This window comes from Odontesthes bonariensis, chromosome 14 (genome assembly GCF_027942865.1).
Source record: "Odontesthes bonariensis isolate fOdoBon6 chromosome 14, fOdoBon6.hap1, whole genome shotgun sequence".
Taxonomy (NCBI): Eukaryota; Metazoa; Chordata; class Actinopteri; order Atheriniformes; family Atherinopsidae; genus Odontesthes; species Odontesthes bonariensis.
The window spans coordinates 15,615,632-15,634,883 of NC_134519.1; the positions used below are offsets into that span (position 1 = coordinate 15,615,632).

General features: G+C 39.0%; 2 protein-coding genes and 1 long non-coding RNA gene across 3 annotated transcripts; 1 reads left to right on the top strand and 2 right to left on the bottom strand.

The window, feature by feature from the left end:
• Nucleotides 1-2,989: 2,989 nt before the first annotated feature.
• LOC142398286 (chemokine XC receptor 1-like) lies at nucleotides 2,990-5,154 on the bottom strand. Its single transcript, XM_075482248.1, has 2 exons — nucleotides 5,127-5,154; nucleotides 2,990-4,998 (listed from the first exon to the last, which is right to left on the bottom strand). The coding sequence occupies exon 2, from the start codon at nucleotides 4,977-4,979 to the stop codon at nucleotides 3,969-3,971; it is 1,011 nt and encodes a 336-aa protein (XP_075338363.1). The 5' UTR covers nucleotides 4,980-4,998; nucleotides 5,127-5,154; the 3' UTR covers nucleotides 2,990-3,968.
• A 2,773-nt stretch (nucleotides 5,155-7,927) lies between these two features.
• On the top strand, nucleotides 7,928-9,125 carry LOC142398287 (uncharacterized). The gene is made up of 2 exons (XR_012772777.1): nucleotides 7,928-8,242; nucleotides 8,311-9,125. It is a non-coding gene; the product is annotated as an uncharacterized LOC142398287 (long non-coding RNA).
• A 5,064-nt stretch (nucleotides 9,126-14,189) lies between these two features.
• On the bottom strand, nucleotides 14,190-18,734 carry LOC142398880 (chemokine XC receptor 1-like). Its single transcript, XM_075483110.1, has 2 exons — nucleotides 18,683-18,734; nucleotides 14,190-16,934 (listed from the first exon to the last, which is right to left on the bottom strand). The coding sequence occupies exon 2, from the start codon at nucleotides 16,910-16,912 to the stop codon at nucleotides 15,884-15,886; it is 1,029 nt and encodes a 342-aa protein (XP_075339225.1). The 5' UTR covers nucleotides 16,913-16,934; nucleotides 18,683-18,734; the 3' UTR covers nucleotides 14,190-15,883.
• Nucleotides 18,735-19,252: the final 518 nt, after the last annotated feature.

Sequence of the window (19,252 nt, forward strand, 5' to 3'; positions counted from 1 at the left end):
TGGTCTTGATGGACCGCAGCCTCCTGCCACTGAGGAGTGGGTTGAAGAGTTTGTGTCCAGGATGGGAGGGGTGTGCTGCAATCTTGCCTGCACGCCTCAGGGTCCTGGAGGAGAACAGATCCTGGAGACTTGGGAGGATGCAGCCAATCACCTTCTCAGCAGAATGAATCATTCGCTGCAGGCTGGCCTTGTCCCTGGCCGTGGCAGCAGCGTACCAGACGGTGATGCAGGAGGTGAGGGTGGACTCAATGATGGCAGAGTAGAAGTGCACCATCGTCGCCATTTGGCAGGTTGAATTTCTTCAACTGCCTCAGGAAGTACATCCTCTTCTGGGCTTTTTTGATGAGCATCAGCTCCCACTTTCAGGTCCTGGGAGATGTTGGAGCCCAGGAAGCGGAAGGACTCCACAATGTTCACTGGGGATTCACACAGGGTGATGGGGGTGGGTGGCATTGCGCTCTTCCTAAAATCCACAACCATCTTCACTGTCTTGACAACAGCTACAACTGAGAACAAATTATAACTTCAATCCATGTGGATAAGTGTGTCTGGTCTCTTCATTATTTGAGAAATTATAATATATTTTCTGGCTGGGTTTCTTCCTCTTTCTTTTAAAGCAATGTTGCAAAAAACCTAAAAAGGTTTTTGCTTCCTATTTTCTCTGTCAAAGTGTAGATCGAAGAAGATTATTTGATTACTACTTTTAAAATGATTCATCACTTTTCTTGTTATTCTATTGCAACAGCAGTAACTGAAAAAAGACACAGCAAGAAAAAGGAAGTTTTAAACTCTGTGACTAAAAGTCATAAAGTTAAGCAGAAGAATAACGTAAAATACCAAGTTGAATAGACTGTAAACTACAGCACAAGAGCAATGCTCCCTCTTTTTTTCTTTGTTTTGTCATGGTCCATAAATGGTAAGAACTGAGATTTAATTTTTAAATTTGTTTTATTGCCTGAGAAATTTTTTTAAGAATTTAATGAAGTTATTAAGAAATAATCAAAGCATGCTTTTGTCTATTTGCTTCTAAAATCTTATAATAATAGCTATAACTTATAGCTTGTTGTCACACAGCTATATCATTTAGAGGCATGAATTGCACTGAGGTATCGTTGTTGCTCCCATGTCCTCTTTGTGCTGAAGTGATGCACAGCAATGGGAGGCGCCTCCTAAACCTTTGTGCACCAAATATATGGAACAGAGGACTCAGGCAGCAGTAGAAGTGAAATAGTGCAAAAATAAGGAACACTGCATGCATTTCATGGCTCCATACAACTCTGTCCTCAACAGCACCCACAATCACCAGAGACTCTATAAAGAGCAAGATACAATGTGGAGCCAAGCAGAGAAAAGAACCAGCTGTTATCCCGAAAATCAATTTTGAGTCCTGGGGATAACTGTTTATTCTGCCCTGCTTTATAGTTCTCCACATGTGCACATAGCACAATGTCATGATGATGAAAGGGATGACATAGAAAAGGTATATCTCCATGTTAATATCAACAAGCAACATGATCAGTGACTCCATCGCAATTGAACAAGTTTCCTTACCAACAAAATTTACGACCCGACTCTTCACCGCTATATTAATGCTCATGGCAGCACACCCCAGCCATATCACAATGCTAGCTGCAAGGACTATGACTTTACTTGAGGTCTGTGCAGACACACATGAGGGTTGAACTACAGTGAAATAACAATTCAAAGTCATGGCAGTGAGGATAACCAAATAGCTGTTGAATCCCAGTGAACAAAGTCCTCTCATGACTCCGCAGGCCCACTCTCCAAATATCCATCCATGCAGTGCACTGGAAGCAACAAAGGGCATATTTGCAGTGAAGCAGAGGTTTGAAAGTGTGAGTTGCAGAAGTAGGACACCCGACGTGGTCCTCCAAGCTTGTTCTCTCAGCAGAACCCACAGCAGGAAGCTGTTTCCAGGCATGCTGATGCAGAAGATGAGGGTTAAGCACACAGTTTCATATATATCAAAGGCAGCTAACTCAACATGGGGTTCTACCATGTCAATTTCGGTATCATTGTGGAGTATATAATAATCATGGTTGTAGTCACTGCCGAGGGCCATTTTTAACTTCTTGAGGTTTTGTGAGGAAACAGCTCTAATGAGGAAACAAAAATATTAGATTAATTTCTTAAAAGCAGAGTACATGTATCAACTATCAGATGAATAAATAGGTACAATGTTGCAAAATGGAACTTCTACAAAGCCCCTGGAATTGATTTCTATCGAGTCATGTGGTTGTGCAGAAAGGATTTGGCATTGCATAAGCAAAAAGTTGAATGAAAAGCACATGATCTGGATGAGAGTATTTGTTGCTTTTAAACCTATACAAATTAATAAGGATAGATGGTGCTCTCACATATCTGCAATTGCCCTATACCATGTGCACTAGTCATGTGGTGATTATGGTTTTTCATTTAATTTCAGTAGTCTTCATTAGTCTTGTGCAAAAATTCACTGTTTAGTTTACTTCTTTTCATCTTATTCTCAAGTTTTATTCAACATTTCTAAACTTTTATTCTTAGTTTGATTCATATTCTCATATTGTTCATCTACATCCTATTCGGTTTCACTTCTATCCATTTACCTCCAAGATTTTCTAACCCTAACCCTAGATTTTCACATAAAATGTGTTATGACAAACAAATACATGAATAGATATATATGGTGATATAATATTTAAAAAAAAAAAAACAAGATGTGAATTAGAGCTTACCATGGGTATGTAGCATGTGCTAAGGATAACACAAGCTGCTGGACTGCTGCGAATCATTTCTCAGAATGATTGCATTATATGTGTCTCATATAGTTTATGCAACACTGACTGTTGGTTTCACTTATCTGTAAATTGAAAAACTGTCACAACAAATTCTAAGATCCAGCCTGTGAAGAAATGCAGAAGACTTCTTTGGAAAAGAGAAGTGAAATCAGATTTTCCAGAATTGAACTACATTTTATTTTCCGTATAACACAGTAACATCACAGCGAATCAAACTGCTATTGGATCCAGCAGCAGTGAAAAAGCACTTATCATACATATTGTTATTATTTAGTTGTTTTACAAACAGACAGCCTTTATTCAGAAAAAAATTAAAACTTTGAAAATAATCCCATATCATAAATCATAACACTATGACATAACAATATATGCAAAACATCTGGAACACAATGAAAATCATGTATTACGTGACATAAAAGTATATACAGAGTGCTTGCTCTGAACAGTGACTGTCTAGTTCAGGGGTGGGCAATTAATTTCTTCAGGGGGCCGCATGAAAAATCTGAAATATGTTGGAGGGCCGAACCAGCAATGACTCAAATTTAATATTGACTTGTGTTTTCTCATTATATTTCTTTTTATAATAAAATATTTAAATCAGATTATTTTGGTGATAAATAAGAATATTTAAATATTTATAAACATGAATTATGGTTTAGGTTGAAGTGAGAATAACTGTTTGAGTGAAGAGTAAAACTCAGGCAGTGGGACTGACCCAAAGCGCTCTGCCAGAAGTGTATCAGACTGCAAGTCAATGAGTTCCATCTGAACATCACTGGATGCATTATCAACACTGCAAGTGAAGTGACACGACACCATGTGCATTTCACTCTCAACAGTTTTGAAGTCTTGAAATCGCCTTGAAAACTCAACATGCAGTGCTTCTAACATGGATGAGAACCTTTGGGGCTGATCTGCTGATGGGGTGACTTGTTTCAGTGTTGGCATGTGAGTGAGAATATTATCTCTGATTTGGCTCGACAGAAGCTGCAACTTCCTACTGAAGGCCTTGACTGCACTGTACATTTCATACACAAAAAGGCCCTTGCTTTGCAGTTTAACATTTAGCTCATCCAAGATCTGCCAGCCAGTCTGCCTCTGAAAGCTGAGGGATGGCATGTCCCTTCCTCACACAGAACTCCTGAATCTCCTCTCTCAGGTCCCAGGACTCTAGTTATGGTGCAGCTCCAACATGACAGTTGCATTGTTAGTTGTAAACGCTACATTCTGAATAACGGAAGTGTTCTGGCCAACACCTCTCTCATTGATCTCACAGCGTAAAAAATGCAACAGATCTCTTCGCGACTTTTGTGAGAGCATATAAAGCAGCGGATTCATACAGCAATGAGAGAAGGCAAGCATACGAAAAACATTGTAGGCAATTTCTAACGATTCGTGATCCGTACAGACTTTGGGTTCATAGAAAAGGCGGATGAAAAGTACAATGATGTAGGGTCCCCAGCAGATGAAGAAGGCCACAGCAATACAAAGAACCACAGCTACAGCTCTTTGCCTTTCTCTATTTGCAGCCTGCAAAACTGTCTTGATGATAGCACAATAGCAGAAAATAGTGATAGCAAAAGGTAAGAAGAAAAGCAGTGACATTTGTACATAATAGCTGAGCCCAACAACAATAGCTGAGGATTCTTCACAGTAGTAGACACCAAGCCATTCAGATACCTCTATTTTTATGGCATCACGTACTGATACAGCTATGCTGATGAGCCAGGCAGCTGCACAGGCCGCAGTCACATACTTCCTTCGCCTCAGATGGTTGATCGGCCACTTCTGAAGGACCACAGTGAAGAATCGATGCACAGTCATGGCAGTCAGTATAGTAACACTGCTGTACAGACCAATAAAGTGTGCCCCAGTTATAAATTTGCATAAAAAGTCCCCGAAAATCCAGTGGTGGAGGTGATAGACGGCCCAGAATGGAAGCGTCACAGTGAAGATCAAATCGGAGCAGGCCAGGTTCAGGACAAATACATTGGTGACTTTTTTCAGGTTTTGATAACTGACAAGAACACATATCAGGAGACAGTTTCCAATGACACTGAGAATGCAGATCACGATGAAGAAGGCTCCACTGATGATTGAAAAGTCAGGTAGAACACAAAGATACACAGTCTCTTCATCATAGCTGTCCTCGAAATCAGTGATGTTATAATTATTCTCCATTGTAAATTTTCAAAAGGACCTGGGCACAAAACCAAAATCAGAGAAGAATATCAACAATCTTCCAAAATATTGACCTTCGTTCTAATTTAAAAACAATATAAAGAGCAAAGTATGCAGAAGACAGCTTCAATATACTGAGCAACTTACCTTGGGCATGAGCTGGCTGGTCTTATGCTGACTTGTAAAGTGTTGAAAAAGTAGAATAAGCTGTGATGTAGAGAAGTGAACCAAAAGTTCCTCTATTTGTTGCTCTTTGTCAACAGTGCTGATGATCTCAAACAGTAAAATTGAAAACAAAAGTAAAAATGAATAAAGATATATATACATATATATATATATATATATATATATATATATATATATATATGTGCATATATAGTGTGTTTTTGTAACAAAAATTCTAGCTTTTTTTCATGATAATTGATGACAAGCATTTGTTGCTGGAAACTACATGATTTTACACTCCAACCTCTCACATTTTTGGTAAAACAAACATAACAACAGTCTTTCTGCCTCAAGTTAGATACAACTTAAATAAACATTGCATGTGTGTGTGTTAACAATGGCCCCCTGTGCCTTACAAATGTCTTCTTTATTATTATTGTAATTCTGGATGGCATAATTCTGCCCTTTTAGGATTACCTTTTGATCGTGTTTCCAAATCATATTGTTTTAACTGAAGTTTTTTTTTCATGCATGCCATTCAATGCATTACCACTAAGATATCGTACTGTTATCCTTTGTCTAACGTTGCAGGCAACCTGCCCTCGTCTCAGCTGTGTGGTATGTCTTTGTGGAGAAAACTTCTAAACTGTAGACACTAGTTCAAGAGAATGCCAAGCTAATAGCTTATATAGTTTGCAGGTCATTTTCTACCTGATTTTCAATGAAGAATTGAACAAGCCACATTCCACTAAACAATTCCATTTAATAAAAAGTTGTCATCTTTCTTATAAATGTATATCTAAATGTATATATAAATGTATATCTCCTCTTTTTAAGCATAGACACGAATCAAATCAAAGAAACATCTTAGATGTAGTGTTTTTTTAATTTGATTTTAAATTAAATTAATCAAAAGCAAATCAACATTTTTTATTGTTAAAATTATTTCACATAAATTGTAATTGAAATTAAAACCACTGATTTACAAAGCATTGATATTAAAATGTCAAATCAAACAGTTAATCAAAGTTAATCGTATAACTATTATTAAGTGTACAGTATCAGTACAGCATAGGAATTTAAAGCCACAGGTACAGCACAGTAGCAGAGAAATGACATTTTAGAAATTGCTTTGATTGGAAATTAGATACATTAAGCTGGGCATACACTGTGCGATTTTTTCAATCGCGTGATTCAGCTGCTGCTCATACTGTACGAGTGAATCGCAAGGGTTAAAACGTCACAGCTCACGATTCCTGTTCTCACACTGTATGACCCGATGGTCTGATGCTATCTGGCTGCTCACACTACACGACACCACAGCCATTATAACGAACAGCCTTGCCACTCAGTATTAAGCCCCATTGTACTGGCTTTTTGGCTGCAGTTCCACCAGAATTCCACTGGGGGCGTCGGTGGAGACCAGAATGAATGGGGCCCAATGGAGCTAGATGCTACAAATGGTCAGTTTCACATAAGTCTCCTCAAGAGCGCTCAGATTTGAATGTAGTTTCTGAGAGCTCAACATGGGTTTCAAGTCAAAAATCTACTGAACGAGTACATATATCCCTTTGATTTCTTACAGGTTGGCTTCTTGTTGTCCACAACGCGCTAGCATTGTGCTAATGACAGCTGGTCGACCAGCTATGTATGACGTCATATACACTTCAAATCCTTTTTTTAAGCAAATGAGTGGCTCTAAAAATCTAAAACTCAGCCATGGGTATTTTCTAAACACCCTCTTTCGAAAACAACATTCGAATTACTAGAGAAAAAATTATATCTTGAGATAAGGGCACGATAGGGCGTATAGCTCCATAGGACTCCATTCATTCTGGTCTCCAAAATTGAGCGCCCCACGTGGAAAGAGGGTGGAACTGCAACCAAAATCGCCTCGTTGGAAACCGGAAATGCACCGTGAGTGGCGTATCTGTCCTATTATAGAATCTGTGACGACACGTCGGACTCGGTCGCCGGTCGCTGCCATGCTGTTCTGTTGTCTTCTTCTTCTGTTGACAATTTTCTCTTCCGTGCCTATGTTTGCGCATGCGTAGTGTGACAGGATGAGGTCAATCGGCTCGTCCAGCTGCTTCAACTGTGCGAGAGCCTCACGAGGAGCGACCAGGATTTCAAACAAGTTTGGTGTTCATCCGATCGATCGGGAGGTGGTCGGGAGGGCTTAATCGTTTGTCGTTACCCCATGTATACTACACGATGCGAGACGCACGATTGAGCCAAAACTCGGCCCGATCTCCAAAATAGTCGCACGAGTGAAAATCTTGTCGAAATCGGGCCAGAAATCGCACAGTGTATGCCCAGCTTTACAAGATTACATTTCTTATGGAAGAAATACTGCAGGTGTCCTGCAGTAGATGGAGCAGGAGCAGCTGCAGTTCGCTGTGTGTGTCAGCTCGTTAAGCGCAGCTGTGTACTAGCTGCTCTCGCTCAGGACATCTCTTTTATATATGTATTATTCACTGGAACTTTCATATGACTGGATTGTCTAGTGGTAAGGTTGCCACCTTTCATGTAGGTGACCTGTGTTCGAATCTCCTGCAGAGCATTTCACCACAGAGATGAACAGTTGTCATGAAAAAGATCAAAGGTTAAATGGATGACCACAACACTGATCTATAAATGGGAAACAGAGTAACATAGAGAAGAAAGAAAGAAATGGTTTAATTGAAAGCAGCTAATGTGAGACTGTATTCCTCAGTGTTTGATAGCTAAAGTGGTAGGAAACAGTTTAAAGCTATGAGGTGCCACCAGGGACATAAATCAGAATTAACTTCCATATACATGTAGCAGCATAGATGCATGACCAGTTCCCTCACCTGCCTGTAGGCATGCTGTCAATTATTCAATCAGAGGAGTGGCAGTATAAAAGGAGCCCTCCCTCATGCTTTCCCTGTCTGCTTCCATTGAATTGTCTGCTTCCAGGTTAGGGGTCATTTTCTCGACAAGGTATGTCTGCTGCTCTCGCGGCATGTTCACCTTTTGGTCTCTCTGGTGTGCTGATTATTTGTTGTTGCTGCAGTGGTGGCCGTTATGCATCCCTGGCTCCAATGGCTCTCGGGGTGCTGTCTCCCCTCGCGGTGGTGAGTGTTTGATCTCTCTGTGTCTCTGTATATATGCTACATTTTAGGGCTAACGCTAGTATGCTCAGTTAACAGGTGTACTGCCGCCTGGATCGTCCTCTCCTCCTCCGGAGCGTGTCATCATAAGATGCCGTTGTAATTCTGGGCGCACTGACCGGTAGGCTGGAGACACTGCTGCTCTGCACGGAGCTTTTATCCTGCTGCTCTGCACGGAGCTTCTGATCCTGCTTTACTGACTGACAGTTCGTCCAACCTGCTCGGGGTTTTTATCTATCGCCGATAAGTATTGCCTGAACAAGGTCTTGCTTGGGATTCCCTGTTTTAATGTTGTAATCGTCTAGTGCTTCAGCCTTAACGGCTGCGCCTGGCGCCGACGGACGGCGGTCTGAGCGCTGTGCCTGACGCACGGAGGGTGTCTGGCAGTTTTAATTGATTTTGAGGTTACACTCCCTTAGTTTCTGTTTTGTTTTCTTTGTTAGCTACTTTGAGATAATTTGTATATTGTTTTCTTTTGGAGTACATTTGTATTTTGGTTTTGTTTATTTCTTTTTCAGTTACTAAATTGACCATTATTAAGATTTGTTTATCTCCTTCTCAGTGCTGGCGTCTGGTGGCTGGGTGCTGGTGGTCCGGCTGGTGGTCTTCCCCCTTTTTTTTGCTGTGTTCCTTTGGGATTTGAGTTCTCACATTTTGGTGCCTTTAAGTTGGTTTGTTGTTTCTTTATATATTTTAGTTAGGATTCTGCCCCCCTTCTCACTAGCCCCTGTTTCCCCAGTCACGCTCAGCACTGTTTAGGTCTTCTTTAATTTTTCTGTATGAATGTTTTTAAATCGTATTATAAAAAGACAACTATTATAATAAAAACTAGATCTTTTTGTATAAACATCGAACTACGTCTTCTCATTCCTAGTATATTGAACCTGCGTGTCCTTGAACCTAAACTTAATAATTCTCTGGGTGAAATTCCTGGAGTGGCGTTGTTGGATCACACCGAAAACCATTTGAGCTTAACTTAGTCTGCTCGGCTGCCACATACACATATGAAATTAAACTCTTCCACATACTATACTCAAAACCTTGCACAAACACTAGTGAAAAGCTCTCACATAAACTAGTTAAAACATTTACCTCTTATATAACCTACTCAAAAGCTCTCATACACACTACTGAAAAGCTTTCATTTATACTAGTGAAAAGCTTTACCTTTCATACGCATATGTCAAACCTTTCATACGCATATGTCAAAACCTCTCATACACATATGTCAAACCTCTCATACGCATATGTCAAAACCTTTCATATACACATGTCAAATATTTGTGGATTTCAGTTGAAACAGGAAGGTGTTTTATTAAACCGGGAGTTGTAGTTTTAAACAGAAGTCATTCTGGTTAGCTTCGTGCATTTTGTGCAATCTCCTGCCGGTATTTTATGAAATAAAATAAACGACAATTGCTCAGCCACCCGCTGAATACCGCACACAAACAGCGGCATTACTCAACTTTATTTTGGCTTCAACGGAGACCCTGCAGATGGCAAAGGCATGCTGCGCTGGCAGGACGGAAAAAGAGATGCTAAGCGGCTATCCACCGAGTCCGGAGCTGGAGTTGAAGTGATCGGTTGCTGCCCAAGCCTTGTAGCATTTGACAGGGTCCTGATCGTCTCCGTTGAAGCTAAAATATTGTAGACGCGCGCTCGATTTTCAAGTGTAGATAGCGCGACCGATCACTTCAACTCCAGCTCCGGACTCGGTGGATAGCCGCTTAGCATCTCTTTTTCCGTCCTGCCAGCGCAGCATGCCTTTAACAGCTGCAGGGTCTCCGTTGAAGCCAAAATAAAGTTGAGTAATGCCGCTGTTTGTGTGCGGTATTCAGCGTGGCTGAGCAATTGTCGTTTATTTTATTTCATAAAATACCGGCAGGAGATTGCACTAAATGCACGAAGCTAACCAGAATGACTTCTGTTTAAAACTACAACTCCCGGTTTAATAAAACACCTTCCTGTTTCACTGAAATGCCTTCCGTTTCTACTGAAACGCCTTCCGTTTCAACTGAAACGCCTTCCGTTTCAACTGAAATCCACAAATATTTGACATGTGTATATGAGAGGTTTTGACATGTGTATGAGAGGTTTTGACATATGTGTATGAAAGGTTTTGACATATGTGTATGAGAGGTTTTGACATATGTGTATGAAAGGTTTTGACATATGTATATGAGAGGTTTGAGTGTATGAGAGGTTTTGACATATGCGTATGAAAGGTTTGACATATGCGTATGAAAGGTTTGACATATGTGTATGAAAGGTAAAGCTTTTCACTAGTATAAATGAAAGCTTTTCAGTAGTGTGTATGAGAGCTTTTGAGTAGGTTATATAAGAGGTAAATGTTTTAACTAGTTTATGTGAGAGCTTTTCACTAGTGTTTGTGCAAGGTTTTGAGTATAGTATGTGGAAGAGTTTAATTTCATATGTGTATATGGAAGTTAATTCTGATTTATGTCCCTGGTGGCACCTCATATAAAGCAGTGTCTATCAGTGCTTTATGTACATAAACCTGAGTGTACACAGCTGTGTTAATGAGCTGACACACAAACAGCAACCTGCAGCTGCGAACTGCAGAAAAAGGCTGAAGCGCAATACTCTATACTATGACTTCATTTGAGAAAAGTACAAGAGCGAGGAAAATAATTTGAACACCGTCAGAAGCAGAAGGCTTAGAGGAACGCGGCAATGTAGTTTTTATATAAGTGGAGTGAAATATATTTAAATGGCAGCAGGTTGAACACACTTGAAGCTGATTTTTGAGTGCTCTGAAATTTAACATTGGAGTGAATGGGAGAATTCGTCAGAATTTTAGAGATTGTTCTCACTTAAAGGCTCATAGCTGAAATTCTGTCAATTTGAGCTCTTTAGTAGTTACATTGACTGAAAGAGGACATTTGTTCCTACATTTTAAGGTATGATTTGTTTCTGTCAGTTAAACTGTATGAAAGTTATAGTAAGTTGTTTGAAAAGCTGAAAAAGATGAAACTTATCAGCACACACTGCTGAATGTCTCATTCATAAAAATCCCAGAAGGAGCAAAATGTTCATATGTCTTAAACTGCTTTCAATTAAACCATTTCTGTCTTCTCTGTTTCCCATTTTGGATTAGTTTTGTGGTCATCCATTTAACCTTTGATATTTTTCATGACAATTGTTAATCTCTGTGGTGAAGTGCTTTGCAGGGGATTCGAAACCCAGGTTACCCGCATGAAAGGCAGCGGTGTTACCACTAGACTAAGCACATCCTAGCATAACTAACATGGACAAATAGATTTATGAAATGACCTATATATTATCAGTACTGTCAGTTTTAGTGAGTTGGAATACTGCAAACAATGCAGGTATCATGAAACTCGAGTTAACAAGACTGCAAAAGATGCTAAATTGGCAAATTGAATGTTTTTCTTCATACAGTACAAAATAGGTCAAAATGCATTTAGCAGCCAAGTCCCCAAATCCTCTCAGTCTACTGGATTTCCTTCATTCAATTTATCTTGTTTCCTGTTTTTGTCTCATGAACTGCTGCAATGAAATTAAGAATTTACAAAAAATATACAGAAAAAGTTGTGGATTTAGGCTTTTTAGATTATCCAAGGACCAGGGCCGTATTAAGTCAATGTGGTGCCCCTGGGCACTAAACCTCAAGTGCCCCTAGGCTACATTTTCAAACGTATTCATTCAAAATCAGTAACAATTAAAGCAGCATCCATCTATATACAGTATGTAGGATTATTCAAATATCTCCATTTAAAACCAATCAATTCAATTCACTATCAATCCAAACAGCATCCATATATTAAAATGTACAGATTCAAAATCTGTATCAATTCGAAGAGCATTTGTCTATATTGAAATATATTATCAATTCAAAGAGCATCCACCTATGCAGCACTAACAACACTCCTATTATCCAGGGGGACGTCATTGCCACAGCCGTCCCAGAGCACCATAAGTTGTCTCCCCGGAATGCCAAACCACGCACACTTAAAAACTTAATCAGGGTGCTTGCTCTTTTTCCAAATCAAAATTCCAGACTTTTTCCAGACTTTTTTAAAACTGATACTTTTTTCCCCCAAGACCTTAACTTTATGTACTTGTAACTTGTGTGCCTACTGCCTACTTCAGATTGTACCAACTGTGTTTATTAGAAATGTTAATTTTCATAGGCTAGTATTCAATGAACAAATGCATTATTCACAGTAAATTATGCTTTTACTGATGAAAACGTTTCAAAACATGAAAATCACAAGTACATGAATTTCATATCAAACAAGTGTCACAAAAACTATCTATAAAAATGAATGGATGGATGGATGAATGAATGTAGAATTCAGTCTCTTCACTCACATCTCATCCCATTAGGCTAATACAGTAAGTGACCAGTTAGTAAAATTATAGTTTTATAGCCCACCTTCCTATTTCTCATTTCACAATGCCTTTGAGCATACTGTAACATTCTACCATACATTTATTTTCCATACTTTATTAAGACTTTCACACAAAATCCAAGACTTTTCAAGGTCTGGAAAACAGTGCTTCAAAATTCCATACCTATTAAGACTTTCAAGACTTGCGCAAGCACCCTGTTCATCACGGCCACAATGCGTCGCAACACCTCTCTCCAATACTTCGCCGCATCCTCTTTTTGTTGTCTGAGAACAACATCAACCGTACCGCATTCCGTGACCTCCTGAGAAGTGAGAGCAGACACTCGCGGTGGCTTGCGCTCTTCTCGTGGGCTGTGACTCTGTCCGGGTGTTTCCAGTCACTGTACCCCTCGGTGAAAGCATTTTGCTGCCCGGCCAGGCATTTACACGCAAAACAATACACCATGCCGGTTGAAGGGGAATATATTAGCCAATCTCTAGACACTGACTGTTTGTTCGGCAGCTGGCATTGGAAGAGATCATTTGTAAGAAACCTGGTTTTCTTACCGTCGTGCCGTGCTGATGCTGCATATTTAGCCGCCCGGTTGTGGTAGATGGTGGGACCGTTAGCAATAGCCAGCTGGTTGTCAGCAGTTGTCGATGTTTTTATAAAGAAACGATCTAACACTGGAACATTTTTAATTGCCGCTAAACGCCTGGAGTCTTTTTATTTTTTTATTTTTCTCTTCGCACAACCACTCAATTGATGTCTATCCATTTATTTTTATTTTTACCGCGTTTTTTAAAAAACATGATGCATTTCACCATAGGTGGACTGGCTCAACTGACAGGTTGAGGGAGGGGGGTTAATGTTCACATTAGGCCACTATTGCTCAGAATTATGATATATCGTTGCTGTTCTTATCACATTAGTTTTAATAATGAATTTTATATGAATATTTTTGTCAAGTGTCAAGTGTAATCATTTTAAGTGTACAAACATTCATGAAAAAACTATTTTTAAAGTTTGTCGTGTGGTGCCCCCCCACTGGCTGTGAATGGTTGGTGCCCCTGGGCACTGTGCCGCAGGCCCATACAGTTAATCCGGCCTTGGCAAGGACATGTTGTTTTGTTAACAATTCACATGAATGAACACATTTTTTGGGCAATGGGCAAAACAAGCTAGGTACTGTCCATGTAAAATCATTTTACAAAAAAAAACCTGCACTCAGTGACAGACAGATTGCAGGGAGTGAAACTTCTTTCATCAGACTCCTGTCTGATGTCATTCTATGAAAATATTATTGTGGTATTATAAAATATATCCTTATACATATATGTGTGATAAGGTTTTTTTGCCAGAAATCTTTAAAGCCGTGAAAAAAAAAGTTTTTAGCAGTTCTTGAAGAACCAAGAGAAGAAGTTCACCTCTCATTTGGAAGGTTTTTTCAGTTCTGACTGGTTGTGAGTTGCAGGAATCTAAGATATTCTCTGTAATTTACGCCTTGAGAGTCTTCAAGAACCAAGAAATGAAGTCCAGTTGCTTTCGATTTAATAGGTTCCCCATTGAGTGAAACCAGATACAAATCACTAAACAGCTACAGTAAATCCAGTGTAATTCAATTCAATTCAGTTCAATGCAATTCTGTTCAATGCAATTCATTTTAATAACGCTTTAAAAAATCACTGAAGGTAAATTATACTGCTGCATTATTAATTATCATTAGATATATGCTATTGTTATAGATAAATAATAATAAAAAAAAAAACAGAAATCAGAAACAGAAACACATCCAAAGACAGAAACACATCCAGCAGTTCAGTATCTGGGGTGCAGAGATGCTCTTTCTCAGTGACATGTCCAGGTTTCCATATATGTTGTTAACGAGTGTTGTAACCTTCCTCCTTCCCTGTTACCTCTTTGTCTGCAGTGTTTTGCCCATCTTAAAGCGGAGCAGAGAGGTGTTAAATTTATTCCTGCAGCCATGCCTCGATGAAAAAAGATGACATCACCCCCCCTGATATTCCTGCTGTGTCCTCTTCAGGGGTCCAAGCTTGTCCATTTTATCTATCTGTAATCTCACACTTCCTATGATGATCAAGGGAAGAAATGATTTAACCCACTTTCCCCTTGTTCTCCATTTTCCGATTTAAGGTCTTATTCCAGGCATTATTTGAGCTTTGGAAGGCTCTGTTCGCTGCTGCAACAGGTTAAACACTTCTGTGTTGCCATGGTTATGCATCACAACAGATGTCATTCCAACAGCAAGGCATCCAAACAAGTACAGAAAATTTAAAAATAATCAAAAATGTAATACTCAGTAGAAAATTTCAAGAAAATGCGTAGAAAGACACAGTATGTCCAGAGCTACTGCAGCAGGCCGCCTGTCTCTAGGGCGGCGCCATCCTGGAATTCAAATCAATTGATATTGATAATGGGAAATTAAAGGTAGGGTAGGAGATCCTGGATTTTGAGTCCAGCGAAGCTGCATTTTGAAAATACACAGGTAAAAAGTCCCAACCCTTTTCTTCACTTTCCCCCCGAAGGCACGCCTCTAGAGTACATGAACGCGCACGAGCATGAAGGTGCACGAGCGCTGTTCTGACAGCAAGCATCGATCGTTGCCGTATTTAGTATTTAGTATTTAGTATTTAGTTTATGCTAACTATACGTTTAATAATGCTAGGTGCTAGCCAAGCTGGCTCTAGTTTAGCTTCCTGCCAAGCTTCTGGACGCGTAATTCGTTCACGGAGCAGGATACGCGCACAGGGAGAAGGAGGGGGAGGGAGGAGCAGATTGCAGTTTGATAGACGGCATCAGTATCCAATCATTGTGAACGGTCCGTTCACAATGATTGGATACTGTTTTTCCTAGATTGTACGTTCTAGAGGCCACTAAAACTTTTCATATTTGTGTCAAAACTTTTAATTAATTGGTTGCAATGGGGGTGTGAAGAGTATTTCAAGCAATATGTAAAAAAATGTTCCAGAAAAAGATCCCCTACCCCACCTTTAACTAATTTTGTTAATGCTGGTACTGACTTTGATTAAACAGACAGTGGTGGTGTCAGTAATTTTTTTTTTTTAACCAAATGGGAGATCTAACAGGCACCAAGAGTTCCAATTCTTATGACACTTACAGTCAAAGACAGAAATTAACTCTCTTTTCACTCAACTGCTTCAAATTAAACAGCACATACTTAACCCAACACGAGGTGTGAGGTTTTTGTTATTCACTTGTTGTAGATGTGATTGTGAGTCGACTATGTCTATTTTGGCTGGTGTTGCTGTTGTGGCCCCAGCTCTTCAGCATTTTCTTCAAATGGTTTTTGAATTTAACCCCCACAAACACATAAAACACCGGGTTGAGGCAGCAGTGTGAAAACGCAAGGAGTCGGCAGATGGAGAGGGCATAATCCAGACTTTTGCTAATTTCACAGATTTTTTCAATATGTTTTGAACTGACAGTGGATTGTTGCTCGAAAATTGATCGTATAAATATTACTATGTTATAAGGAGCCCATCCAATAAAGAAAACAACTATGAGGACAAAAATTAGTTTTAAAGTTTTGTTTCTTCTCCTTTTGGCATTACGACGCAGCAACTTCCAAAGGATCTGACTGTAGCAAAAAATGAATACCACTGAGCTCAGTATGAAGAGAGCATTTTGTTGGTAGATTACCCACAATTTCCAGTTGGGGTCCACAAATCCACAGTAAGTTAAGTCCTCTACTTTGGTGGCGAAGAATGCTGGACTGGCAACCAGGATACTCACGACCCAAATAATCACAGTGGCTATGATGCTGGAGAGGCCAGTAGCGGACACTATATCAGACAAAGGATTCATGACAGCTACATAGCGGTGAGCAGTCATCAAAATGAGGAGGATACTGCCGCTGCAGAAGCCAACATAAAAGATGAAGTTTATTATTTTACAAGCAGGCTCTCCCAAAGTCCAGCCGTACATGTGGTAGTGGGCCCAGAAGGGTAGACCTGCGGTGAAGAAAAGATCCGATACAGCCAGGTTCAGAATTAAAGCGTTAGTAATGGATTTGAGGTTCTCATACTTGATAAGAATCATAAGGACCAGGATGTTGCCAATCAGACTGAATACGATCACAAAGGAGAAAAACACTGGGGTCAAGATTGCTCCGAAGTGAATCACAGAGGTTTTGTTGCAAGCTTCATCTTCATAGTCGTCATCATATTCGAAGGTGTACTCAGGACTTGTGCTTGGATAGAATTCAGTTGTCGCCATTTTCCTCCAGCCGGCAGAGAATCTAAATTTGAGAAAGGCTTTGTTAGATCGTCAATTCACATAACACCATGGCCTCAAATCATATTAAAGTACATTTTTACCAGTTGTTTATAGGGCTCTTTAGCCAAAAATATGGCTTTATATTTTCCAAAGAGTCTCTCTCTAACCCAGTCCAACACATTATGTTTAACCGCTGATATAAGTGTGATGTTTTGTAAAGACTAGAGCATTGAAGAACCAACAAGGCTGCCACCAATCTTTCAATGGCAGTTTTATGCAACTTAAAGGTTAAACAATTCCAAGCACGATGGGAAAGGTGCTGGGGTAGATGTTTTCTGAGGAGAATATTGAATATTATATTATCTTTTAGCGTCATTACTATACTGCACAGCACAGAGTAAGTTGAACCAACAGAAGTTCACAAATCTACACCACTTGCAATTATTTTCTATACCACTGGCATTGTTTGTGTATACTCGAGTCTAGCTCATGTATGTATATAAGAGCTTGAATTGACAGTTTTTATTATTCTTACCTATGCTATTTTAATATGTGTTGTTTCTATGAAATGTTATTATTTTATGTACAACTCCAAATTGCCTAAATTTGTTAGTGTAAGATAGAAGTAAAAACAGGATATGATGACTTGTAAATTTGATATTCTAATGTCATATTCACAATAGTACATGTGATATGTTGATAGTTAGACATATTACTATTTCATTCAAATATTACCTAATCTAGAATTTGACAGCAAACACATCCAAAAAAAAAAAAAAAGTTGAGGCAGCAGCAACAAAAAGCTGGAAAAATAAGTGCTACTTCAAAGAACACACATTTTAGCTAAATGAGTTAATTAGCAACAGGTCAATAATACGAGTGCAATAATATAAGTATAAAAATAACACCTTACAGAGACAGAGTTTCTCAGAAGTAAAAATGGACAGTGGTTCAGGAAAATGCAAAAATTTAAAAATTAGGGATCACTTTCAGAATAGTGTTCCCAAAGGTAAAATTTTCAAGATTTTGAATGTTCAGTGATGTACAGACATCACAAGGAAAAGAAAATCAATTGCCCACAATCTTCAGGCCCTCAGGAGACACAATTAAAAAAAACAACTTATATTCTGACAACTTATCATAGAGCCAATGATGTCAGCATCAGGATCAAAAGTCTCCAATATGTCCAGATAAAAGAAATACAAATAAACAGATTTTGACCATAAATGGAGGGACGCTCCATTTTGGGCGGCCTATTTATGCTGCGAGCTTTTTGCCTCATACTTGCTGACACTGCCATTGATGCTGCTGCTGACCTTCAATACTACACATTGCCTGCTTTTCAGCCCCTCCACCACCCCAGCATCTACATGTAGGCTCTGGGAAAAATATATTTCACTCATCATTCCAAGATCAAATTACGAAAATGTTTGCACAAGCACTGATGAGGTCAGAACCTAGATGCCAAACCTTTGATCATATACCTTAAGAAAAGTTAAACATTCACATGTGAGTTGTCTGACTGAAATACCATACCTATACATAGATAGAGTATAGAAATATCAATTGAACCACTGTGATAGTGCAGAACTGTAGCATGATGAAATTTTTCATGGCAACAGAAATCTTGCTCTATTAACATTTTCCAATTAGAACAACCTAATTGTGAACAGTTAAAGGACAAAATCTGTTCAGTGATACCATCAAAAAGACAAAAAAGAGAGACCCAGAGCCTGAAAAATATTTCATAGATATGGAAACATATCGTACCTGCAAAAAGGTTGTACTGGTACCAGGGTCGTTCACATAAACAAGCTTGGAGAACTGGGATTTGACATTAAGTATCTACGCCAAAGCAGAACTACCACACCTCATTTTCAGCCCACCCTCCTACCACCCCCACTCTAACCCCACACTCAATAATAGTGGTAAGTTTCAGATGTGCATGTGTTAGTGTGTGTTTACGTTCTCTGTATATATAGATATAAATACAATTCTCTGTTTATAATGATATATATACATATATCTATATATATACATAGATATATATACATACTGTATATATAATACGAAAAAAATATCTAATATATTTAATTTGGTTGTTACAGCTGAAGCTGTATTGGTAATATGTTTCAGTTTTTCAGGTTTCGTTAATACACCTTACACAAGATTCAACATTGTATTTATTTATTCATTAATTCATTAATTTATAAAATGTACTGTTTAAAGTTAGAAATGAAAGGCATCTTGTATAAGATATTTTCCTTTATCAATCTGGGTTTGCAGATTAGAACTATCTGATTATGGCATGTGTCTCACTGGTGTTTATTTATCTTGAGC